The sequence below is a fragment of the Copidosoma floridanum genome, unplaced genomic scaffold, assembly GCF_036245765.1.
Source record: "Copidosoma floridanum isolate Cflo_tuat_1 unplaced genomic scaffold, Cflo_Japanese_pri ptg000013l, whole genome shotgun sequence".
In the NCBI taxonomy this organism is placed as follows: Eukaryota; Metazoa; Arthropoda; class Insecta; order Hymenoptera; family Encyrtidae; genus Copidosoma; species Copidosoma floridanum.
The window spans coordinates 12,059,155-12,086,376 of NW_028321890.1; the positions used below are offsets into that span (position 1 = coordinate 12,059,155).

The 27,222-nt window shown below is 32.9% G+C and overlaps 1 protein-coding gene across 1 annotated transcript in view; it reads right to left on the reverse strand.

Moving 5' to 3' along the window:
- Nucleotides 1-1,664: 1,664 nt before the first annotated feature.
- Nucleotides 1,665-27,222, reverse strand: part of LOC106645065 (phospholipase B1, membrane-associated) — a 60,990-nt gene continuing 35,432 nt past the window's right edge. The window contains exons 2-8 of the mRNA XM_014360825.2: nt 23,853-23,962; nt 16,992-17,196; nt 15,109-15,285; nt 13,001-13,160; nt 3,160-3,322; nt 2,929-3,080; nt 1,665-1,858 (exon numbers count right to left, since the gene is read on the reverse strand). Of these exons, the coding sequence (XP_014216311.2) occupies nt 1,665-1,858; nt 2,929-3,080; nt 3,160-3,322; nt 13,001-13,160; nt 15,109-15,285; nt 16,992-17,196; nt 23,853-23,962 (1,161 nt within the window). The remainder of the gene's footprint in view (nt 1,859-2,928; nt 3,081-3,159; nt 3,323-13,000; nt 13,161-15,108; nt 15,286-16,991; nt 17,197-23,852; nt 23,963-27,222) is intronic.

Below are 27,222 nucleotides of genomic sequence, written 5' to 3' on the forward strand. Positions count from 1 at the left end.
AAACTTCCATTTTATGGGGCATACAAAAATTAATTATCAGGCAAGCAAGAATCAGTGCTACGCAATCCAAGGGCCTATTTATTTAAACATAATCAAGCTAATTATTAGGCAAGCAATTTTTAGCCCTAAGCAACTCGACTGGTTACCTTGTTAAGCATAATAAGAAAATAAGTTTTAAGCGTTTTGTTAGATGTAATAACGGTAGTTGTTAGTAAAGTAGGCATCGATACTAATACAAAGTAACTTAAAAGTTTTTTATTATTAAATAATTAGTTTAATAGTTCTAAAATGAGCAAACATTTGCATGGAGTAAAACAAATGAGACAAATCAACATCTTCGGAGAGTAACGAATTTATCTACTTTGTTTTTTTAATAAGAACAATAATTGTTGGGCAAGCACAATTGCACTGTAAAAAATAACCTGAAACTTCAGGCACATGAGGTTGCCGTGGCCTGTTGTCAATATAAGTGAATCCCGTTGTGTTGCAAAATACCGGGACAATAAGAACGGTTATACTACCAGAAAAGTCATAGAAGATACTACTATTTTTGCAAAAAATTCGGTAACATTATTGCGTTCAATTATAGTTAGTTCTATCGTTACTTCAAAGGATATTAAATAAGCTTTTGTACCCCCCCCCTTTTTAAACTGTTTCAGCCTGCTAGTTATGTTTGTCATTTAATTATTAGAATTGATACATAACAAGCACAAATGTTCTTAATTTACATGATTAGAACAAAGAAGAAGCATTATCTGTAATTTATTACTTTCATAATTTCACAGACAAACAGTAGAACTTTGGAACTAGCTATAGAGTATAACTTTCACTAGATCCCTCGTAAATACTTAGAATAATTAATCTTAAACGATGTTTGATCCTTCTGCTTTCAGTCCTACCTTTTTTTTCTATATTGTTCATACAGCTGCATTTGTTTGCTTTATAAAGAAAAATTGTTCTACTTATGATTTATACACAACTTATTAAAGTTTTACAGTTTCTAAAGGTAGAACCGTACAATTGTTACATAAAAGACCCATGGAAATGGATTATATTCTATATATTTTTGCATACTGTTGCTTTGAACGGAATAAAAAAAAACACTTCGTTTATCAAAATCTATTTAATAGTTCATCAAAAATTATACATACACACAAACTCAACCATTTAATAACTCTTTTCAACAGTCGATATCCTTATAATGATAAAAAATCTTTGTTATACATAATCTAACCAAATTTTTGAAAAATGGTCTAAATTTACATGACATAACATAAAATAAATACCTATACACGTCACAAGTATAACTTAATAAAATCAAATCACTAGAAATGACTTTCCGATCTTCAAATGAAAACAGTATGATTCGAATCTAATCTGAATAAAATATCCAATACAAAGTAGCCTCGAAAAAACACCGTATCACTTTTTGCAGTTGCAATGTTCTTGTCACTTATGAAAAAAATTATGAAAGAAATACAGATGAAGAAAACGGATTATAGCCTAGTCTGAGCATTGAGCACCCATGAGTGGAAATGAATAGAATGTTCTTTAAAGGAATTAAAAAGAGAAAGAGAGAAATTAAAAAATAGATTGTCTGAGTGGGTTTCGATAAAAATGGTAATAATGTTTTTACAATCACTTCACAACTTTAAAATGTATTTTTATCTTGGCGTAATCAACTGAGCTCCTGCAATCTCTTGGCTTCCAGTACGAAGAAAATGCCTTGAGTTTAAGTTGGTAAAAATGTAAGGGCTACGGGTGCTTGGACAAAGTAGTCTCTCGAAGATACGTGGCAAACCACTATCAGTCTTGTTGCCAACTGGCTCCAGCAAATTGTTCCACAGAAGATTGGCACCTGTCAAGAGATACAAGTTCATTAGTCTCGCTTCAGCGTTTTTTACCTAATGATCAAATGAAGGATTTTAATTTGGCAATGGTCTTCTTGTTTTTATTTCAACACATCAAATTATTTTATTCATCGTATGCCATTAATGAAAAAACATATTTGAAATTTTTTTAATGTTAGAGAAAAATCGTTGCCCATACTTCAAGATCCTCATAAGAGGTATCAAATTTCAAATTTTGAGGAATTCGTATTAAAAAATATCAATGTTAATACTGTTGTAAAATTTAATTTTGCAATGGCGATTTTCGCACTTTTTTGCTTTACAACTTCGAAAAAAATAGGTTTTGGATACTCAAAACTATTTTTTCATGTGTTCTGACCACACAACAAAGCGATTTCAACAATTTTCGTCGTAATTGCAGAAAATTTCTTATTATATACTGTATCTTCCCAACTGTAAATGATACATTCCTCTTGAATAAACATCAAAGAAAGAACCAATTTGACAAGTCGCTGTTGTCTTAACATCAGTAAAGAATAACGCAGTCACTTTTACTGTAAATTTTTGAAAGTTTATATTGCTTTAACTTTGCCATGAGTAAAGTATGAGCATTTATTTATAATTTCTCATATTTCTGACAATGCACGTAAAATGAAAAAGGGATGGGCTAATGGTCCAGTGACTGTATTCAATCCCTGCCTTTTCATATTTAAAGAAGTCAATGACAGTAATGTGTCTAGGGTTTCCAAATGAAATTGATAAAACAGTTATGTTAAAACAAAAAAGCTCTTGCAGAAATGATGAATGATAGAAAAAAAAGTTTTGTGGCAATGGACTTTATCACAAGTAGTTTTTTTATGTTTATAGGACTAAAGTTGTGATGAGCTTGTCTTCTCGACTAATAAGTTCAGCTATAAAAATACTAAGTGATATGTATATAGTTAGTCTCTGCACCTATTTAAACAAAGTTATAGTCAGAAATAGAAAATGTAATATTATTTCTCTCTCACGTTCTGCGTACATCTTTCTAATACACATTAATTAGAACTGCTGATTTAAATAAAGTAAACTACCTCACCTAGTGCATGCCCTTTTTGGCTAAAGTGGAAACAATCGTGTGTGACTAGAGTTGAGTCGATTGGCGATGCTTTTCTTGGATTAGTATTTGGAGCATTGAAAAGCTTAATGAATGGTTGGAGAATCACAGTAAAATCATCGTTGTTATCGTATCTACAAAAAAAAATTATTATTCTTCAAATAAATAGAAACGATTTTACCAGTTCTTTCACTTTTCTAAACAATTCTTTACCTTCCAGAGGCAACTAGAGCTTCAGCAGCTTGTTGATACATGTGGGACATCTTAGATGCCGTAATATCTGGTTGACTCCCTCGGTGCATGCAAGCGCAATATAGAGGATGCAAAATGCTGCACATTATACTGCGATTTGGTACTCGAACTGACACAGTTACATCTAAAATAAACCTTTTTTGTGAGATACGTTTTATCACAATCTATTACACTTTAATCATCAAGGGTAAGAGTGTTATTAGTACTTTTTTTTTTAATTTTTACAGTTCAAAAAATGCATTGCGTCATAGAATCTCACGTTATCTAAGAACCAAAAAAACGAAATTGAATCCTAAATCATTCATCACTGCACTTTTTTCAGTAAGCTAAAATGAACACTGATTTATTACGTTTAAAAATATTACTATAATGATTTTTCATTAAGATATTTAAATGATGTATAATTTGCTAAAAGTGTTTCTAACTTCAACTTTTGTGACATCCTCCATTGTTAACTTGTTAAATAATTAAAATTTTTTTTTGTCGCAATTACATTTTTTAATGCGAATAATAGAGGTTGTAGTGGTGCTTTAGCAATTAGACATAAGTAATCATAAGTCCACGTTAAAGTGAGGAAGACATATTAAGGAAGATCTGGAAGTATTCCCGAGTGCAAAGGTGTGTTGATTCAGTAGAAATACAGAGGAACGGAAAGATGGTGAATTAAAGAAAGTTAGCTTAAGCTAGAAAAATAACAGCCGATAACAAACAAGAAAAGTCTAAACAACCAACTTTAGAAAAGTAGCCAACACTCAAAGTACACTTTTTCGGAGCCAGTTAACAGGTGGAAGCAAAAATCAAAAGCATTCTAGCGTTAGGGGGAGGGTTAGAGGTAAAAATAAAGTTATTATTAAATAAAACGGTAATCACGAAAAATTAAAGAAGGCAAAAATAATCGATGCAAAACTGGATAGTGATTACACAAAAAGAGGAAAAGAAGGTATGAAATAGATTAGAGATTTAATGGAAGAAAAAGGCAAGAAAGGAGAGGAAGTGGATACAAGTTAATTATAAGTAAAATTTCTGGATGTTTGGTATGAACAGATCAAAGAAAAAAGAAAGCTTGAACAAAAAAAAAATTACTTACATGTCATGCGTATTATTAAAAATAAACATATCAAAAAATTAAATATGGTTTCCTGGAAAATAATGGATATGTACACAATCAGAACAGTAAAAAAGTGCTTTTACATTTGGCATTAAGTACAAAAGAGTACAAAATGGTATAGACCTAGAGTGTTGGAAAGGATTGAGAAAAATTGTGAAAAAAAGAAATTATAGGAAGGGACGACGGAGTTGTAAGTACAGAACAGATAAGCGACAATATAAAACTGTGTGTAGTAGCGCAAATTTTGATGCATGATAGATTTTATACTTATAGCTTTTTTTTTTTTTTTTTTTTTATATTATAGTGCTCTACGTCCGGCTCCTTTTTAATAAGGGCACTACTATGGGCACTTAGCACTTGGGAAAGGGACAAGGAAAGGGATGGGAGGCCTCCCATCACTGGGAGGGGGGTAGGGGGAATTAGGCAAATTGGCTGCGAGAAGGTCGCCTAAACCCTCCTCGAGGAGCATTGTGTGGTGAAAAAGCACATGTGAAAGACACAGAGGTACTTTGCCCGTAAAGTCGCACTGGCCGGGAATTGAACCACGGTCTCCCGCGTGCCAATCCACGACCTAGCCGACCGAGCCACCGCTCGCTCGTATACTTATAGCTATTTACACACCTGGAGCGCATAGTGGAAGGGATAACTATCAAGGTATGTACTTTTTGACCAAAATCATCAGCCAATCACAGCACTGGAATTAGCTGCCCTCTACATTGAATTTTTACCAATCATCATCAAGCACTCGAGAAATACGATTAAAAACTATGTATTCAAGAAACGATAAACGATATTTTCACTTGCTTGATAATAAAAGATAAACAGCACGTAATCTATATTAATAAGCAAATCGATACTGTAGACTTATTTTCGAATTCCATAGAAAGTTTGAGAAGTTCAAACTTTTTAATTTTTTTTATTTCAAAACTTCTCTTGATAACGATTGGTATAAAATTTAATATGGAAGGGTGCTTTTTCCAACACTGTCATTGGCTAATCATTTTGATCGAAAAGAATACACCTTGTAGATATCCCTTCCATCATGTTAAGGCGGTTAAGTAAAAAATGTTTCCGGATCTCGTGTGTACTGTCATTAGAAGAAAAACCGAGGGTCAAAAATATGAGATCCAACCATTCTTAACTTCCTACCGTGGTGCTCTTTATTCAAGAAAAATGAATTCAGAAAGTAAAATATTAAAAATTTGATTATGTATTTCTTACTGTGTGGCCAAACCATCCAATTTAACATTAGTAAAAAATTTTTGTTGTTTCAAAACTGAAGAAGTAGTTTTAGTTATTCATTATTCTTATAAACAATTTAATTATTTAAAAAAGTGCAAGTTGATAATAACATGAGATTAAAATATTTTTTAGAGTAGTAGAGATATACAAAAAAAAATTGGAAGAAAAAAGATTTTATCTTATCTTACTAATATATAATCAAAGTCACTAAAACCGTTGTAATCGCTAACCACAAAAACTACTCAACTGATCTTGCTGAAATTTTGCATATTGATTCTTGACACTGATTTCAGTATAGTTTTTATCTTGCATAAGTTAATAACAATAGTAATAAATGAGCTTAAAGTTGTGCAAAAATATGCCAGCTTTTCACTTCAGTTCAGTAGGATCCGCCAAGTGGGCGTCGACATAAAATCGAGGCTACCTGCAATAGAATTAAATAAGTATGGTTATAAAATGCCAGAGCGTCACGGAAACTTTCACTGTCAACCACTGGCAGTACATCAAGCTGCATCAAGACGGTTGATGTTAGTTGTACAGGTGGATACCCCGGTTACCGACAACACGCTTCTCTAATGGGCAAGTGGAATAGGTCTACGTCCATCCTGAACCTACAGGATTGGTGAGTGCCACCAATAAAAAAACATTCTAATCGATACCGTCCCCGGTGAAATATCAGGAGACGTAAGGTAAAAGTACTAGTTACTGGCCACATAGTAGCTATTATCAAAATAACATCATATATTTTAAACAGCTTTTAAAACTTTAACTTCTGTTAGGTATCATTTGAAAGCTATGAATGTATTTTAAACTATACGATAAACAGAAGTCGTATATGCGACCGTAGGCAATAATAATTTATAATACTCTGAGTATGTCAGATGCTTTAGTACATGGCCACTGAAAAAAAAGGTTGCTTAAGTGGCCCAAATTTAAGAGCCAGTAACTGGCCACCCCATGCTAAATGTACATAAATCGAGGTGGTTGGCTACTAGTGCTTGCAGAAATGAGGTTATGTACACATTTTATGTACAAGTGCTCTAGTACTAGGCCACCACTTTTTCAAAATTATTTTTTAAAGTGGCCAGGTACTGGTCACGGCCAGTAACTAGTGCCTTTACCTTATCTAGCCAGAATACAACCTGCTCCAATACTTCAGAATTATGTGGCCATTCTACTATCCAGCCTGGTGCCGTCAGAGAATTTTATACTACAAATGCAAGCCAGGGAAGACAGACCTGAGGAGCACGGGCGGCCACAACGGCTTCCTTCTCAGTAGTCGCCCCAATGGCATACCCACAGAGAAGGTATTCTCTAGGCCCACTTTTCCGACTAACGATGAGCGATTGGTTATCCAGGGAACGACCTGAAGACGAAATATTCTTTGGTCAGCGGTTTTCCTCCCTCCATTACGGTCTCCGTACACAGAGACTTCGAGGGTAGGAGTCAAGCTACCTGCACCCAGCTCTTCATCAGCAAGATTAACAATAAGGAATAGCTAGAAGTTTCACCACTGGCCCTTTTCAGGGCCATTACAAGTACCTACGTTCCCTACTTAACCATCAATCTCATTGATTTTTTTAAGGGCCACTTAAGTGTAAATTACCTTGCCAACAAATACATTTTTATTACCATTTCCGGAAGCGATTGGTCGACTAAAAGACTATGTTAACTATGATCTTCCGATTAGTCTAGCGCTTCAACAGCAGACCAGAGAAAATCACCCTGAGGTATCCAGGTGGTCACGTTTGCTGGAAACTTTAGTCAAAAAAGAGTTTACTTAAGAAACTCACTGGTCCTTTTTAGGGCCACTGGACGTCGAACTACCTTGCCAACAAATATATTAGAACTTAACAAAGTTAACAGAAAACAGCCTTTAGAGCTCACAAAAGTCTTAACCATACCAAAAGTCGCAAGAGGGCGAATTAAAAGAAAAACTTCAAATGTATCTGATAAATACAATTTCAGGCGTCAAGAAACTGACGCAGAACTTTTATCGAGATTAAAACAGCAGCGTCAAAATTGACTAATACAGAATCCATTGCGTGAGGGATGAACTTTTTCATCAGTACCCTCATAGTAATTTCTTAAATCTTCCAGATTTTTAAATAGGTAGAATATGTATTTGTATTTTTGTGGTGATCAAAAATGTAGAGACGAAGCTCCAGGACTTTGTTGCTCTGGTAATAAAGTTGTGAGATAAGAGAAAAAAATTTTTTTTTTTTTTATTTTCTTTTTGGGAGTTTTAAATCTTTAACAGCTTTACAAAATAACCCTTTTCGTAGATTATACGGGAAAAACTGCAAATCAACAGCCCTTTAGGGCCAACGATTATTTTATGGCATAAGGAATGCACAGTACTTTTCAGCATGATTATATTTTTTTTTTATTTTTACAGCTTATTATTTGACCAAATAAACTGTATGGATTCCGAACAAACATGTTCTTAATAAGAAGATTTTTGTTCTGAGAAGTGTCAGGAATAGATGTAAAATTGTTAACTGACAACGTTTCACATTACATGTTAACACACGACGGTTTTCCATTTAGCAAGTCTCGGGCGAAGCCGAGACGGGGTCCGCTAGTGTATAATACATGTTGAGCTGAAAAATTTGAAGAACTTCACTTCACTGTTTAATAAAATGCCTTCATCAATATAGAAAAATATTTATAATACTACTTTCTCATTCTCAGTTATAATAATTTAGTGAAATCAGGTAAAATGTAAGAGGAAATTAAAAATACAATAAAAAAAGTGAAACTTACCTAAAAGTTAATACATTTGTTTAAATACCATCAACAATTCAATTACCATATTCTATGCACTAAACCATATTTTGATATTTACATATAAGTAGTGGAAAAATAATTTTCGATAACTGTCTTTAGATACGGGAATTTAGACTTGATTTAACTGATTACTCCAGTACATCTTTGAAGTAAGTATTTTTGTTCTATCAAAAATACTACTTTTCGCAAAGCTGCAAGCACAAGATTTATCGTATTTGAAAGATGTGAAATGTTCTGATAGAAAGTCTTTCATTCTAGAGCTTATCTACATGTTACATTCAATTATAAAGCAAAAAACTGCGAAATCTCATTGGTGAGTTTCTAATGGATACTTGCACCTAATGTAACGATTAGTTCTAACTTGCAGTATGAAGGTACAACGTTTTTAATGAAGAAAAGCCTTTCCTTAGCCGATTCTTCGATCTAGGTGGTTGCTTGTACAAAGACTTACGTAGACTGGATTGTACTAACCTAAACTGACAACTTCTTTAGCATACTTTAAAATCCCATTGAATGCAGGGAAAAGAAACAAAAAACAAATGGACACGAGAATCTCGAAAGCTTCAAATGACCTTTACCTATTTTGGTGTACCAAATGTGGTGTAATTATCCTTAAAATTGAGATTCTCAGTGATTGGGTGGGGTTCCAATAAATATATTAACATTTAATGTAATCAGTAGGAGACTGCCCGCATTTTCATCGAAACTTCCGATTATTTCAAAATAACTTCCTATCCCCTCGTACCTGTTACAAATACTTACATACTTAATCTTATTCGCGTATTTAACAACGATAAAACATAATAAAAAATTAAATAATTTATCCATAAAACTTTATATAAACAAACCAATGATGAAATAAAGATGAAAACGTTTTGGGCAAAAAATAATGAAAATAAATAAACAGTTGTTTTGGGTATATACAGCAGGCTGTAAAAATTCACTTCTGTCACAAATTTTCGGAGAGTGGAAATTTTGAAAGCGCTGATTTACTCTCGTACACAACGCGCCTATAAAAGTATAACTTCAACAATAAAGAGTGGGACGAAAGTTTTTTTAATGTAAGAGAAGAATAAGCCATAAATGTAAAATGAGTTCATATGCAAAAAATTTTTAATGTTGGAGAGAAGCAATTGGGTATGACAAAAAAAGGTGAGGAGAGACAATTATAGTATTATATATAGAATAGGATGGGGAAGTAAAAGAACAACAAAGAAAAGTATGGGCAGGGTTAAAAAAGAGAATAAAATCAAAGCATTCAAAAACCAAGAAAAACTCAAAACAACTAACGGTTAAAAAATTTTTTTAGCATATGAAGCACGACCAATCTACTAGGTGCCAGAGCAAAAAGTGTTATTTAAATAAAAGGATTCCAAATTAAGTTTATTCTGTTATTATATCCAGCTGAGTTTTAATATAAATATTGTACCTTCAAATCTAAAATAACAAACTTACATGGAACAAAACGCTTTTTCAGCTATCTGAAATGAGTTCTGAATGAGTTCTACAACAACTTTTGTATTGAAGACTTTGTCGTAGGATTTGACATTATTTCTGTAATAGACAAAAGACGTTTTTTTATTTTCGCAGTTTTCGTATTTATTTTTTAGTAAATAGCGTCTGCATTGCAAACTGGAACAAAACATATGAAACAAAAAAGTTGTATTTTTATGAAACTTACAATTCTATCTTTGATCGCGGACGTGTAAAATGTATGTGAAACAATTGTCGCTGAAAAATTGATTTTTCTTGTCTTAAAGCGCTGCACTGAAAATGCTGTTGAAATTTTTACTTTCAATGGAACTTGTCTTTATTTGAGCCATCAACTTAGATATCTAACTAAAAGCGACCTACGAAATTTCAGTTTATTTGGATCATAATTACTTTTATTGAGTCGGCCGATAAACTTCATAACGTACATGCATTCATCCATATACATACACTATAGTCAAAGAAGTAAAGCACAAAATTACGCCAAACAAGCTCAAATTGGCGTTAATAGTAATAGTAAGATAAATTACGATGGAATTTTTGGCAGTCGATTCGTAGTGCCGTGCCAAACCTTGTGAAAAGTGTCATTAATGAATTTCTAATAAATAAATGTTTGCAATAAAAACTTTGATTAAGAAAAGCAACTCTGAGAGGAAATAAATAACAAGTTTACAACTTAGTCAATTATAACAAAAATGAGTCTAATTTTGGAAACCGGGGGTTTGAAGGGTCGCTGAATACGATTATGCAGTCAGCGATGGCCTGTCAGGCGCCTGAGGCCCTGGATGGCCGTCAAACACGTCGTTCCCTGGACTTTCGCTTTCCATTTATAAAATACCAAACAAAAATATTTACTCGGGGATCGTGATAGTCGCTGAACAGGAGGAGTAACTATGCAGTCGGCGATGTTCGTCGTTCTGTTTGAACAAGGCAGTCAATTAATCTTAGCCGTGTATAATGCTCCTCTCAGTTTAAGGAAACCAAATACATCCAATGAACTAAAGGCAAGCAGGAATCAGTTGATTAATACATATAGACACGGAAAGTATTTAATAGCTGGGTCCAAAAATCGAAAAGTTATGCTTGGTAAGATAATCTTTACTCTGGAAGATTATCTGCAGGTAGCAAGTTAGCTATATAGAGAGAATGAAAATCTAAATCCTGCAGACTGGGGATGGAAACGTACGAATAAATCTTTAGTTTTTACCAGAATGACGCAACCCCCTGGACCATCCAGTATGTCACAACTAATTTTTTGTGCTTGTGACGGAGTCACTTTTTCTTCTCCGATCGCAAAATGTGTCAACATTTTTTTTTTTTTTTTTTTTTTTTTTTCGCCAATGCCATTGTGTGTCTGATTTGATTTTAGGTGAGACGAGAGGAAAGGAGACAGTGACGAGGAATCATACGGCGCCGGTTACCAGGGCATCGAAAAGAACATCGTGGGAATATAAAATTCATAATAAGGAACGCGAAATGTACGAATTAGCTTGTAACGACCGACGTCGAATTAAATATAGAGTTGTATTGTTTTAAAGGTGAAAGAATGTACGAGAGTGGCTAGTGTGGAGTATAGCGTCGGGGAAATACAGGGGAATGCGCGAGGTGTGGACGAATGGTATACCAATAGACCAAGATGTATGGCGAATCAGCGGCGGGCTAGGCAGTATTAATGAGAGCGAGAGAGACCGGTAATTAGGTAAATTTGCGCGAGCCAGTGGGCCCGCAGGGGGGGGGGCACTTACGAACTATCTTCCAAGCAGTAAAGAGTAAATACGCGCGCGCTTCTAGACTACGCTAGATACAGCAGCTCAACCGCCATCCTGTCAACAACTTCACCAGCCTCAGATCATTAACAGCCCTTAGACATCCTCCCCGAGGCCTGAGACCAAGACGCCGGAACTGCCCGAGGTGGAGAGAGTGGAACCGAGAGTTTGGGTGACGCGAGAGGACAAGCGAGTGTGTGCGTGAGTGCATGTAAGGATTTCCGGGGTAGACGAAGTGATAGAGAGAGAGAGAGCCGCGCCGTCCGCGAAGACTTCCCCGGAGAGGAAACCATCAGGGTGGGAATTTTCGCCGGAGTGCATGAGGGTTTGGGATAGGTGATGCGTTGCGCCGGATGGCACCAGTGACCCAGTGAAGTGTAAGCTTGGTGCCGATAGAAATAAACGTGCGTCTTTGTATTATACCTGTTGTTTCTTTTTTTTAAGCGGCTAGTGCCCGACTAGCCACCCACGACGGGATCCCGCTTTTTTTTTCTTGCATGAATTTCAGGTTAGGACAGCTGGATAGAGCCGTGCGGAGTGGCCCAGGAGCTGTTGAGGAAGTGACGGCATACGTACGAGAATTTTCTTCGTGCGAGGTGATCGGGACAGCCCGGTCTAGATATTTACATCTAGGGGCCTGGTAAACGCTTCGTCACATGCTTGCAAAAAAGATTGCAGTCATCATGTGCCTCGGAGGCCATCGCCGTGTTCAGTGACCCTCAAAGCCCCAAATAACAAAATTGGACTTATATAGTTGACCAAATTGTAAAATTGTTATTCATTGCCTTTTATGAAATCAATGTTTTTATTGCAAAAATATATTCATTTAAAATTACATCGATAACTATCTTTACAAAGTTTCTTGACATCATCACGAATTGAATGCAGAAAATCCAATCACCGTAATTCATTAATTGCCTTAATTTGAGCTTGCTCAGTGCTTCAAATTTTTAGCTACCATGTGACCAACTCAGATTAGTTTTGTATTAAATATAGACAATTCATAAGTGTGTATATTATTTGCTCTAACAAAATTATATCCCTCCCATACATTGGTCGTGCTTAAAAAGATAAATGTTAGTCACGCACAGAGAATAGGAAAATAAGAATCAGCATAATATAACAAAAAATATGTATTTAAAGATATTAATTAAATAAAAAATATTTATATATTGTGTGATGTGTATTATCTATAAATTGAAATGAATTTGAGTTAATTTAGTTTAATATTACATGATAATTTTGTTACTGCGGTTCAACCAAAAATGTCAAGACATGGTTCGTTTTGTGAGAGAGTTCAAATGTTAAAATATTGTAAATATATATAGATAAAAAATGTAGTATGAAGAATAAGTTTGTTTTTTTTTAAATAAAAATAGTTTTTTCATGCGATGAAAAAGTTTACCTATTGCAGGAACCAAATTAACAATGGTACGGGGTGACGCTGCCCTCAAGTAGTCCAAAGCTCTCCGCAAGTGTATAGCATATCTTACGGGGGAAAATTCTGTTGGATTGTAACACTGCGCTGAACAAACATCGTTTGCACCGAAAAATATCGTTATCATCTGAAATTACATAGCCAACCTGAAATTTCTTTTGGAAAAATAAAATCTTGCGTCGACTGATTTAAGGAGGCTCATATCTTATTCTTTATCTAATTGAGCGTCGAATGAGTGAAACCATGTTTAACTTCCTGTTTAACTTAAATTTGTTAGTAAAATACTATTAAAAATTTTAAAGTTAATACTTTTGCTTTTTTAGTGAGCCATCAATTGTTGATAATTTTCAAATCTGATTGCAAAATTTTGTATAGAGACATTAAGTAGGGAACTTTTTACTATCCATCTCATAAAAATGCATAACGCCATAGGTACAGGCTAAGCATGCTTCAACAGCAGAAGATATTTTATTTCTTAGAAGTATTTATATCATAAGCTATTGAATTTTTTTCTGACGTGCACTAGGGTTCTTAGGGCATTAGTTTTTATTATTTCGGTACTCCATTATAAGTGTTTTAATTTTTTTTTCTTTTTCAGTAAGTACGAAAAAAACATTTAGCTATAGATGCTTATGCTGCAATTGATAACTTTATTTCTTTGCTGATAAAAAAACTGCTCGATAAAAAATGTTTACATAAATAATTGTATATGTCTGACAATATGTTTAATCATACATATGAATTTCATCTCATAGGAGCTCAACTTACCAAAGGTATGAGCATCCTTAAATGGTTTGCTTAATTGTAACTCACTGCATAAGTATGGACATTTTTTTAAGGTTATTCTTACGCAATAGGAATGCTTTCTCATACAAAAACGTTGCATGTTGCAGCAACAGTGACGAAAATTAAAGTTGTTTCGTTATTTCTTTTTTTTTTTTTTTTTTTTTATATTATCTTTAGCGAATCCTTCTACTTCTTTTATGTTACATGTATAAATATGTTAAAATCCATATGAAAAAAACTAAATAAACAAATAAAAAAATTTTGGGTACCAAAAATTATAAAGGTTTTTTCAGTAGGTCACAGCACCTAGAAGCGACGAAATAGGTCCAAACAGGGCTCATTCTCTTTGTCCCTACGAGATACAATCAAAATGGCCAAGGGATACCTAAAGTTCTCGCCCTGGTAAGTGCTACAGTAAGGATAACGCAGTAGCGCAGGAATTAAATTTTCATAATACTTGATCACACTTCTACACTTTATCTATCGCTTGGTTCTAGACTAAGTGATCGTATTGCTGATTTGTTTTGTCTGAAAGTCATTATGTTTGTTGTTAGGCTAAAGATCTATACAAAGAAACTTTTTTGTCCCAGTGTGGATTTTCATGAAATAAAGTAATTTTCATCCAGCTTGCTCGCACTAATAGATGTTTAAACATGCCAGCGTTCAAACGACTGTCAGCCCGAAACCTGGGTAAAGTATGACGAGAAAAATATAGCATATTTACCTTCGAATGAGAATTTAATAGCTGGGAATAAATTTGACAATGCACCTCGGGGTCTTCGAAACCAATTTGACCGCGTGTTTATCAGTGATATCTTTATACGGGAATTAATTTGCCAGCCGTGTTGAATAGTTATGACTCAACCAGAGCTTAAATAAGTTGTGCTGCTGCGTTCTACTTACAGTAGCTCTTCTGAAGGTGAGAATTTCAGACATGGTAAGGACCAATTTGGATATATCAGATTAAGACGGTGAGTATGAGCACTGTTGGAACGTTTTTCGTTGCTCCAGGACGGTATATTTCGACATATATATTCAATAACACTACGAAACTTTTTTAATTAGACCCTTAAAGACGTAAGGTAAGTCTTAAACATTTATTAAAAGTATGACCAATTACATAATTATTTTATCTTTGCAACAACTTAAAGCGAAATAGTATCATTCAGAAACAGGTGATATCAAAAATTAAAAATCTATAAAATCTTGATATACAATTCTTAGAAAGTCTAACTACGTAAGTTTCAAAAGAATGGGCAGTATGATTATGATTGTATAAAAAAACAAACCTTCCAATGTTGGTGAATATCGATGCTAGGATCGCTTCTCATCCTCTGCATGAGGATTTTTACTTGATGAAGTGCATCCTCGGTTGCAGCCACTGGATAGGCAATGTTCAGGCGTGCCTTGCGAGAAATAAATTCCCCAGTGCCAGTTGAATAGCCTGTCAGTCTTGGATTGAATTCCTTATGTACAAAAAAAAATTAATTAATAAATCAAATAATACTGATGGGCTGTAACCATTACATGTTTCGCTTATAATTAAATATTTTATAATTCTTCTTACTCGTATTTTATTGTGAAAACAACGATTTTTTGATTTGGTAAGGCATAGGCACAACATATTATGATAGTTACATTATACTATTTCAATTAGATACTATATGAATTTTAGTACCGAGATTAGAAGCAAAAAATTAAGAGAGACTGCTCACATTCAAAAGCATAAAAACATTATAAAAGTTCATGTGAGTTTATTCGTTGAGGTTTCAGCCTTTCTTTTACATATTTCATATCATACGTATCAGACAAAACCATTATCAATGTGATTAAACAGTGTGTCAAACATCATTTTTTATTTATGTTTTTAAAAAACTTCTTTAACCATTAGTATATATTTATGAACTACTATTTATATTACAGAAAATCAATCATTTTTTACTTGACCTACATCTTGATAAAAGTTTCGCTGATTTTTATATTACAATGTGAATAATACATGGATCTAGTATTTTGAACTGATGTACCTTATTTAAGAGGTCAATCATTTCACACAGACATGTAATTAATTCAGGACCTCCATATAACGCGCCAAACTAGTTTTAGCCATGTATTAGCTTAAAACTATATTATCGAGTTTACAAAAACTTTGTTGACAGTAAGCTCATTTTTCTGTAACGAAATATTCTGAAGAGAGATTAATCTTACCCTAAAAACGGATAAACCTATATCATATAAAGGAGTGGTGGAAAAAAAAGTTTGAACATTGATGATCAAGCTTGCACAAGTTTTTTTTTTTTTATAAGATTTTTTTTTTAATTTTAGCTGTGCAAATTCCAAAAACTCTTAGTCACATAACGAAAAACGAAATCGTATCTTGAATACAACACAGAAAGTCATACTTCCGTATACACATTCATGTAACAAAAAAAAAATAAAACATTTGATGCGTGTACTACATGATATTTTCATGAATAAATTATAAGAAATGATAACTCTGTAATATATATATATGTATACACGAAGTATCGATTACAATAATTATATTTATGACTACATCCACAGAAAAAGTCGTAGAGAATTTATTCAAATTCTAATTTAAGATGTAAATTAATTTATTCAAAACAAAATTATAAATTGTGTGGAATCTTTTTATTCGAATTCTTTTAAAGATGCTTCATTACAAAGCTCTCAAGGTTTTAAAAGTCATAAAGAACTTAATTAAGAAATAATTAAGAAAACAAATGAAAACTAGTTTTAAAGGATACAAACTTGAGAGTAAGATAAAAAAAAACTGGGAAAACCGAACTAAAGCTTCATTTTAACTAAATAGAATTACTTCTTTTACAAAACTAACGTAATATGTCAACAGTCTCAAACATTTAATTTTCAATTAAAAACACCAACAATTTATTATAAGTTCTTCTAAAGACCCAAATAATTTTATTTAAAGTTCAAATTAATTGAAGTGCATGAAACAAGACGTTAATTGGCTTAAATACCTTTAATAAAATAAGATATTATTCATATAAAAATATAGTAATTCATAATTGTTACAAAGAATTGATAAAAATGACTATAGTTTGTATTGTGTAAGATTTTTACATTCAAACGCCATTTACAATAACAAAAGAAAGACTTTGAAGAAATTCGTATGGACAAAGTATTGTACCTTTAGAATATTCGGAACCGTAAGATATTTTCTCCAAGTGTCTTGACCACCGATGCACCAGCTGACCCCTCGAGCCTCAATAAATGTACCAATGGCAAACTCTTCTAAGGCCCCGCTTCCTGCCACCAGAGAATCACCTATTGCGCCGATTACGTCAATGTCACCAGGTCTGACTTGATTAACATTTGTAGGTGGCAACGCTGATCTATGGATAGTGCAGAGTCATTAAAACTTTTAAGTACATTAGATACTTGAAAGGTGAATGACAATTCATGCATTGTAGAAAACCTTTTTTTTTTATTTTTACTCGTCTCAGCTTTTTTCCAGAATATTTGGATGATAAAAACCTTAGTATATTTCATTACTTTTTTCATCCCAGTTCACTAATGACTATAGTTTTTAAAAATTATTCAGATAATTTATAAAAACTTGTAAAAAAAGAAAACAAAGCAAGTTAAAGAGCTTGTAAAAAAGTAATGTTGATGCATTACATACCCATCATTTTTGTACAAATATAGTAAAATATTTCACTGACAAGTAGTTACTTTTTTAGTTCATACATAATCATCATAAGAAATACAAAAAAATTTTGTGGTTGAATTAAATTGTATTTAAAAATCTCTTTGATTTTGCAGTAAATTAAAAAAGTTACGGCACTAATAATAATGACTTCTTGGTAAGACTGTGAAAAACTACTAGTATGAACACTAACAAGTGTTTCGGTAAAATAATCGCACCTAATGCATATTTAAAAAATTTAGGCTAATGAGCTGCGTTTGATCAAAATTGATGCTGTAGTTTTTTAAGTTAACAATTGATGTAAATTTACTTATGGTTATCGACACAGCTTATATATAATTATACAAGACGCTACAGCATGAGCTGTGTCAATAGCGGTAGGTAAATTTACAATTATTGTTAATTGAAATATACTACATTATTTATGTTGATTAAACGTAGCTTATTAGCTTCCTTGTCTAATTTTGCATAATGTACGATAAACTTTTGGCACATTAGACAGCTAATTGAAAAGTTATACGTTTTTTCAATTCATTTCTCCTTTTTTTATACGTGAAGCAAAAAAGTTTTATTTACGTTATTTGGTTCTATTAAAAAAGCGAGTTTTTATCTACAAGCTTATGCAATAACATTACTACTATCGATTAGTTTTCTACCGTTTGACCTCGGTTCTACCAGTAACAAATCGCAAATTTAGATATAGTTATTTATTTTACAATAACGACAACATCAAATTCGATCGAACAAGGGTCCATTATCTTTGTTATCCGATTCCCTGAATTAGTATTCCAATTATTTAACATTATGGGTCCTCATTTGGAAGTTAAATGATTTCGGAACTTATTTTCCTTTTTTTTGGAATTAGGACCAAATCAGCGAATTTTTTTACATTTAATCCAACAATAAAGTCGGCATTGGCATTTGGAAATCATTGCAACTTTCAATTAATTTACCTATACTAATTAGGGACTTATAGCCAAGGCCTGGTTACAGCTTCGCTTCAACTAAAAAAGTTGCAACATGTTGGAACACAAAGTACTAATTGTGCATCGAGAATCTCAAAATATGTATTGCATCGGGAGTTTTGATGTCTTCCAAAACAATTTCGAAACTGATATCGTATGAGGATGAGAAATTTATATCTTATTTCCATTGAATTGATGTTATTTCGACAACTGATATCATTTTGGACATCTGATAACTAGAAGACATCCTAGCGATGGACGTACGTTTTCGATTTCCATACGATAACAATTCAAAAAATGTTTTACGAACATAGCGCTACTTTACTTTTTGATTCTGTATAAGTAAATATTTAAGATATACGCAGTGACATATAGCCCTCTTATCTGTACCTAGTGTCAACTGCGCATCTGAATCCGTATATCCAAAATATATTTTGGATGTCATAGATTCTACAGAGTAAAGAAGTACAGTAACTCTATAAGTAAACTATATACATACATATCAGGACTATCGACGATTACAGTATGTATTTCGAAATTCTCAATTAGTACAGTTAGGGCTAGTACTTCGTATTTCACGATGTTTCCACTTATCGGCAATGCCGAGGCCATCTCGTCTGCTCGGCTTGAAAGCATTATTAATCATATTGTACTGTATTCTTGTATGTATACTAAAATCATACAATTTCTTGCAGCATTAATTTTACCAAACAAACTAAATCACCAAAAAAATTATCATTACAAACTCACAAATTGCATTAAGGCTATGTTATTTTACTAATTTATTTTACAATAATTAAGTATGACAATCAAATGAAACTTATATTATATGATAAGACAACATACGTATTAATAGCGAGCAGCAGACTACACTATCTACATGACCTTAGGTATCCAGAACTGATCAGCAACTGTCCCGAAGACTGATCCACGCAGGATCCATACAACTGATCAGCCCCTAATCCAATTATAACGAATAGCTTAAGATTTTTTAAATTCAGAAGTATACACCTGTGTATAAGTCATTCTGTCGTAACTTACTCAGATCGACTTGAAAAATTGTTTAAAAAGAAGTTGGTTCAAAAAAAGTTTTTCATTATATTTCTACTGTGCACAACATTAGTAACAAACATCTAAAGCACTGCAACTACAAAATTTTCTGATCAAAAGTCATACGAAATTTTATATTGAGGGCATAAAATTTAAAGATTTTTATTTTAATCATTAGGACTATGTTTTTGCTTTCGTTTAAGCCCAGATAAAGCCACCTAATATAGTGCACCACTTGGCTACTAACGTTGGAAGCAGCACCACCGTTTTTTCATTTATATAGCGAAAAAAAGTTAATTAGACGAAACCCCCAGACATATGTCTCGTCTTTTAGCCCAACAGTGATTAAAAAAAAGTTTGGCTGGGATTAGTTGCTCCAAGACGAAAAAAAACGGCTCTTTGAGATGAGGTAGGGTTAGAATGGAAAAGTTCGGAATGAAATTTTCAAAGTTTGTAGTGCTCGTACGACTCAGACGGATTACAATGACTTTTTCACCCATACTTGATTTACTAGCCTCAAACGCAATAAAAAACTGTAGTTTGCGTACCTGCACACATACACACCGAGTGGTTGTTCCATGGGGGTTGGAACGGAATAAAATGTTTGTACGCGCGAAATACGCAAAAATACGAGCTTGGCTATTCGAGAGATAAATACTTCTGGCGCTACTATCGTAAGGATTTTTTCATTTTAGTCCTATACTTTGGAAAGTGACCATTGGTTAGCATTTCTAATCCAAAAAGTTACTAGTTTAAACTGATTTTTGTTAAAACCTCGAGTATGGTGAAATTGAGTTGCGGACATGGGTTGGAATGGAGAATATGACTCTAAATGATCAATTATCTCAATGAAGGGATCAATATATAGGTATAAGACAATATGTAAGTAAAGTCGACAACACTTAACACAATTTAACGTTTTTAAGGTTTTGGATTCCATTACGGTACGAGAGTACAAGTACTGGGCACGATCTGAGCAAGTTACGGCAGAATCACTCATATATATGAGGAAATCCAATCCAAATTTGCCTTTACGCGTCCCACAAGGCAAAAATCGTGAACCACGAACTTTAGGCTTTGTGACACGGTTTTTCATGGCACAGAAGATTATAATATTCATTTTTTGGAAAATTCTGTGTGAGCAAGGACTTGTACTGCTTTATTAAACCAGTTTTTCGTTTTAATTCTGTACACCATCAAGTGTCTTTTTTTTAAGAAATCTGTCTTGATAAATGAACTAGACTTTATTCCACAACAGAACCCAATTATTAAGAAAGTGACGCTAATAATATAGTTTTCAACTGAAAAATATGCAAATAACTTCCATTGTATTCGAGTTAAAAAAAAACATTATTATGAAATTTTATGTTGATGGTTTATCATCTTACATTTAATATTATACAAAACATTAAAAATGTCATAGTAAATAACTACAGATAATAAATAATTCATTAATCAGACATCACAGTCATTTCCTTGTAGTCCGGTAGTTAAAGCACGAAAAAATGGTGAATAAGAAAATTTCTGCCAACTGGAAGGAAATAGTTTTAATCGCTTACAAATATAGTCTAATTATTGGAAAAAATATTTTTGTCCAACAAAAGCGTCCGCTTCAATTGTTTTACCTTTCAGGTAGTCTGCTGTTATTATTTACAAATTGTTTGTACACACACGGATGAATATATATTTCAATAATCATTAAGTACTTAAACTTTAACGTCTGTGAGTTGTACGTAAGTAATGAATGACATGCATTAATGCACCATCGGTCATGCCTGCAAAGAGTAAAAAAAAAAAAAAATCGATTTCATGATATATTTCATGAAAAACCGTGTCACAAAGCCTTAAGTTCATATTCACAATTTTTGCCTTGTTATTAAGGGTACATAGAACAAGAAAAAATTTATTTTAAAGATGTGCCTTGAAAAAAAATGTAATTTTTTTTGGGACGCGTAAAGGCAAATTTGGATTGGATTTCCTCATAATAATATCTATTCAATACCACAGGAGTTCCAACTTGACAAACAATCAGATCTCAGCAATTACGGTACTGTTAACTTCAGATTGGTGTACTCGAATTTTAAAATAGCGAAAAATAAATATTTTTTTACGTATGCATAAGTATTTTGGTTTTATTTAGACTATTCTACAACTTTACCAACAAATATGCAGGCCAAAAAGTCGTGAGAACAATTAAAATAACACGAGTATCACAAAGTACTGAATTTAAGATTTGTTCAGATGCGGTCTTATCGTTGAGTTAGCTGCGAGCCAATTTTTTTCAATGTAGTGTAGCTAAATGTGTTCTTAAAATAAAGCAGTGCTACCATTAAATTAAAACATGTACATTAATCAAGCATCTAAAATACAATCCGTATACTCTCATGAGTATTTAAGTACCTACTCCGTGTATCTTAAACGTAAAGACTTTAGGTCGGTATCAAAGTTCAGTATCGGGTTAGTTATCAATACATGAAATAATTGTTTATTAAAAGTCGAAGTCACTTGTATGATTTCTATTCGTTATGCGCCTGTCATTCAGCGCTACTAGTCACTTTAACACATAAAAGAATTTTGTCGACAGCGGCCGCTTCAACTACTTTTCTCTACAAGATTTAACATAGGAAATTAATGACAATGAGGGTAGCACCGTAGATACGCATAGTGAATAGTCTTTGTAGGTGATAACACGAATTAATTGTGGAAAATTTTCGATTTTTTTATAAATAACAATTATAAATAATTAATTATGAGCTATCTAAAGATATTGATTAAAGTTTTCTACATTAGCAAATAATACCTTTTTAACTATTTAGCTAGTGAAGTCAATTTATTAAATAAATACTTATTTTATTGGGTAAAGACGTATTCACTCTTACTTTTACCATTTCAAATAATTAATCAAGCCTACATTTAGTAAAATTTATTGCTCAAAGAAAAAAATGAAAATTAAGATGACAGATGACTCAAACATGAACTTATTTTCTTTCGTGTTGCTTTTATATTTTTTGTAACAAAAAAATAATCAATTGCTGAAACTACTTAATTATTTTTGACTATGAGTAAAATTATTTGGACTTTGTTAATTTATAAAAAGACGTTATGATAAAATCAAATAAAAGAAATATTAACGTGTCGAATGTCGTAAAGTTACAAAATATTTTAACTAAAAACTATACAAAACAGAGGGTGATTCAATTTGTAAGACCAACTTGAAAAAAAACAGTTCTGAGAACCATTCGATAAAATAGTTGATTGAAAAATAAATACACACACATCGTAGAGTAGAAGTCCTAAGATGGTTGTATGTTTCAAAAAAGTGTATTTACTTTAACATAATTTTGAACTATTTGTACAAAATTGTTTTATAATAAACTGACTGGCACTATTCAACTTAATTAGTGATTTGAATATCACTAACTGTATGGGAATAAAGGGTGATGGTTATTCACAAGAATGTAACTTTATATGGGCCATGACCTTTATTAATTTTTCGCTACACTGACGTATCTCCAACAAATAAAATAGTATTTCTCGTTGTTAAGTATTACTTCTAAACCAAAAAAAAACTTTTTTTTGCGACTTTTAGCAAAATAAAAATTTTCTTAAAAGACATTTATTTTGTGAGTTAGTATAACAATTTTTTCTTGTTGATGATGGCACTAATTCATATTATTGCACAGAGCGAAATAAAGCATATAAAAATTACAGCAACCTAGTATTAAGTTTGTCTACATCCAGTAATTCTTAATAACATGAACAGTATTTGATTTATTGATTTACTTTACTCACTTCCAATAAATATACAACTATGATATTTCCCTAAAAAGTAATGATGTACTTATAAAATTTACCGTTTAACAAATATTTAAGCTCAGATAAGTTTAATGTGTTTAAATAATCTTTTTTTAAGAATTTCTTAAGCCTTTTTACAGTAACAATAAATTCTATTAACGTAAATAAACCTTCATCTTTGCAAAGTACTCAAATCAAAATCTAATGTCAAGTTTTTTTTTGTATAGCATACTTTTTGCATTATACTTGTCTTGTCAAGTACTCGTACATTAACAAAATCAAGCTAAGAAATGTTTATAATTAAACGGATTAAAATAGCGTTTTAACATACACTTGTGATGTTACAAGGTATCATGGTAGGTTTGCATTTTGTAACAGTCAAAAGTTAATATTACTTAGTTTGATTTTATTAATTGATGATTCAATCTTGTTGCCAAATCAATATACTTTCTTTTTTATTTTATCAATGTTATGCAAAAAAATCAGCAAGCCCTTAGTCATTTTGTAACAAACGCACAGACTGTCAACTTACCTGCTGTTCTGGAGATCGCAGGGAAAGGGAATATGCTGCTCGACGGTACGCTGTTTCCTCATAGAAAACTCGACTTTTGGATAGTATAGACCTTCCGCCTCCAAGTCGTCCTGCGCAAAAAAAAATGATAAATTGTCTAATATACACACATTTAGGAAATTTTACACGCTAAGAGTAGTACGAGAGTTTTGATGCACTATTAGCTCATAGCTCTGTGTAGCAATAAAATCTCTCCATTTACTTGATCCAAGTATTTATATGATGTTTGTTTTTATTATATATTTAATTGGCTTAAAAGCATTCTTACGTCAGTAACATTGTGTATGATACTATTAGTAATACTAGTCGTATTGAAATTAGGGTAGATGGAATAAATAAAATTATATTTTTTTAGTAAAGGAGATTGAAAGACCTGTAAAACCCTTCTGTGAGGGTTCTAAGAGTATATATCTCTACATTTAAATGTCTATATCGATGATCAAGAAGGTAGTCAAGAACTATTGAGCTCTTACTCTAAAGATGTATTTAATGAATGTGTAGAGAGGTCTATAAATTTAGCTGCTTTTTAGATGTCAATTTTTTTTTAGCAAATCGTATAAAATTGTCTTTTATATCCTCCCACATACCTGATTTTTTGACTTTACTACAAAAATATTTGAAATTTATAAAAAATTGTGACGTAGAATGTACATTAATATTTTTTTTCTAAAACCAACAAAATTAAAATAAAAAAAAAAATTCGTTTAAATCATCATTTTATTTTTAAGCAGTGATACTTATTCAAAAAGAAAAAAATGATCCTAATTTCATTAAAATCTATCAATGTAATCCTGAAATATCGATTTAAAAAAAAAAATTTTTTTAAATTAATAAAACCGAAAATAATAGTAGTTTTTGTCAGCTAAGTGCCATCGTCTCCAAGGCTATTTCATGGCCCGAAGGATTTGCAATTTTTTAGCTACAATGACGGTGACACCATTTTTCTGCAATTTATTCATGAAAAAATACATCCATACATACTATAATTATATTAAGTGGTGCGGGTGCGCCACGCAGACAAGTTTTGAAAGTCCACTGTGGCGCCCGCGTACACTGTTTTCTTCTGAATTAAAATTTCAAATTTTGAATACATAAAAATAAATATACATTATTTTATACAATTTTTTCGATATAATGATAGTTTACGTGCTTAGCAATAGATTTGTTCGGCTTTCGAATCCCGAGCGCTCCGGTTTTTTAAGCCGAATACCTGTTCTTCCTCCAAGCTAACCCGAGTAACCCCGAGCCACTCCTACACACTCGGTATATCTATATTTATGTCCAAACGTAAATATTTATAGCCAAGTTTGTAAATATAGATAAACCGACTATATAGAAGCTGTTTGGGGTCACCCGGGTTAGCTTGGAGCAAGAACAAGTGTTCGGGCTAAAAATTCGGAGCACTCTGGGTCGGAAAGCCGAACAAATCTAATGATTATTAGCAGAAAAATTGGCGACGAAATACTTAGAATATAATTAACAAGATGTTCGGTTCACGAAAGTGCTCATAGAGGGGGCTCCGGCTAGCACTGGTACCAACCAAAAATAATTAGGGTCAGTTGGTATCGTCTCTATAAGAGGCTATCCATAAATCACGTAGCCTCATTTGGGGGGGGGGAGGGATCTGATCTCAGACCACGTTGAGCTACATGCAGGGGGGAGGGGGTCTCAGTAAAGGCTCTGTTCGGAAATGATGGGTTGGTTAAGTATTAAGTTGGTACCTACCCCCACTTGAAATCGCTCAAAGTGCGCCAAAACGTGATCAGCTGATTAACTATTGTTTACATGTGCGAACACACGGTCGATTAGTTAAGTCGGGGTGGGGGTAGGTACCAACTTAATACTTAACCAACCCATCATTTCTGAACAGAGCCAAAGTTACGTAGCTTTTTTCTATGCATTCAAAAAAATTTTGAAAAAGCACGTGCGTCGAATTGTTCAAAATTTTAAATTTATAAAAATCATGTGAGGTGGCGCGACACCGCTATCCTCTCGCCGCCGCGTGCCAGCGCGTGCATGTGTATTGTTTGGATGTGGCTGACAAATGACAGGTTGCCGCAAGTTCTCCTCTTTCTCGTTTGTATCGTATGTATCGTAAGATGTTCTGAACGTAGCGTGCTTTTGGTTCCCTAATTAGTGTTTTCATAGTGTTCTTTAGAATTATAACTTTTTTATGTAATGATGTTGTATCAAAGGTTTCACTATGCTTATCGTGAGTGTTACTGTGGTACTTTTTCCAACCAAAGCATACAGAGCAAAGTCAATGATTTGTGGAAGTTTACGAAAACAGAAGAGATATATCCTGCTAACGTTGAAAGAAAAATTTGAGAGCTTCTGCAAAAGAAAACTCAAAAGAAGACGGCTTATCTAAACTTTTTCACAAGTCAGGTACGATTGTTTTATTGTATGTATTTTAAAATGGCTGAAACTTGGGATTAAAAACATTAGATTTGTACAAGAGTTACCACCAACAGTGTTTTTCGTGAACCTATCTGAAATACGATTCTACTTTCAGCTATACTATAATTTACAGAATTTTGTTGTCGTTTTCTAGAATTCGCAAAAAGCAAGCGGTAAGATATCAAACGAACCGCCTGCGTCAAAACAATCTGAAGCTTCCTACATTCTTAAATCTGTACAGGCTGATAATTCAGTGATAGGTATAAACTATGATGTACATTATTATATCATGATATGAAAGTTTATTAATTTATTATTTAATTTATCAATAATTTTACAAACAAAAATAATTTTTAGAAGTGAATGCCAGTGAGACTGATGAAAGTGAAAGCGAAGAGAAGATTCCTATTTCAAATCGTGTTTATACAACACCTGCACAAGACGTGTTAAAAGCGAAAATAAGTCATTTGAGAAACAATTAGTTGCGGCGATTGAGGGTCGCGATTCTGGCCTTGGAGGATCTGACAGCCAGAAAAATATTGACAGGTTAAAGAAACAACTACATAAAAATAAAAAATCGTTAACTTCAAAGGAAAAGAAGGCAAAGCGCGCAAGAAAGTATTGTAGTAAAACGAAAGAAACACTAAAAAAAATTAAGCTTGAACAACCAGATTTGATAAAGAATTTACATGTAATTTAGCCTTTTCTACTTATTGACCAAGTAATAAGAAATTGTACTTTAAATTACTGCATGCAATTTTTAGATACAAGAAGCTGCAGGTCGATCTCCACTTGAAACTGATCAGCCCGAGCTTTTGAAAGCCATAGCTGACATTGCAATACACGGTGGGGCTGCTGACGATCACCGACGCTCCGAATTGATTCGAACTAGGAAAACTCTACGTAGCTTGCATACTGAACTACAAGCTCA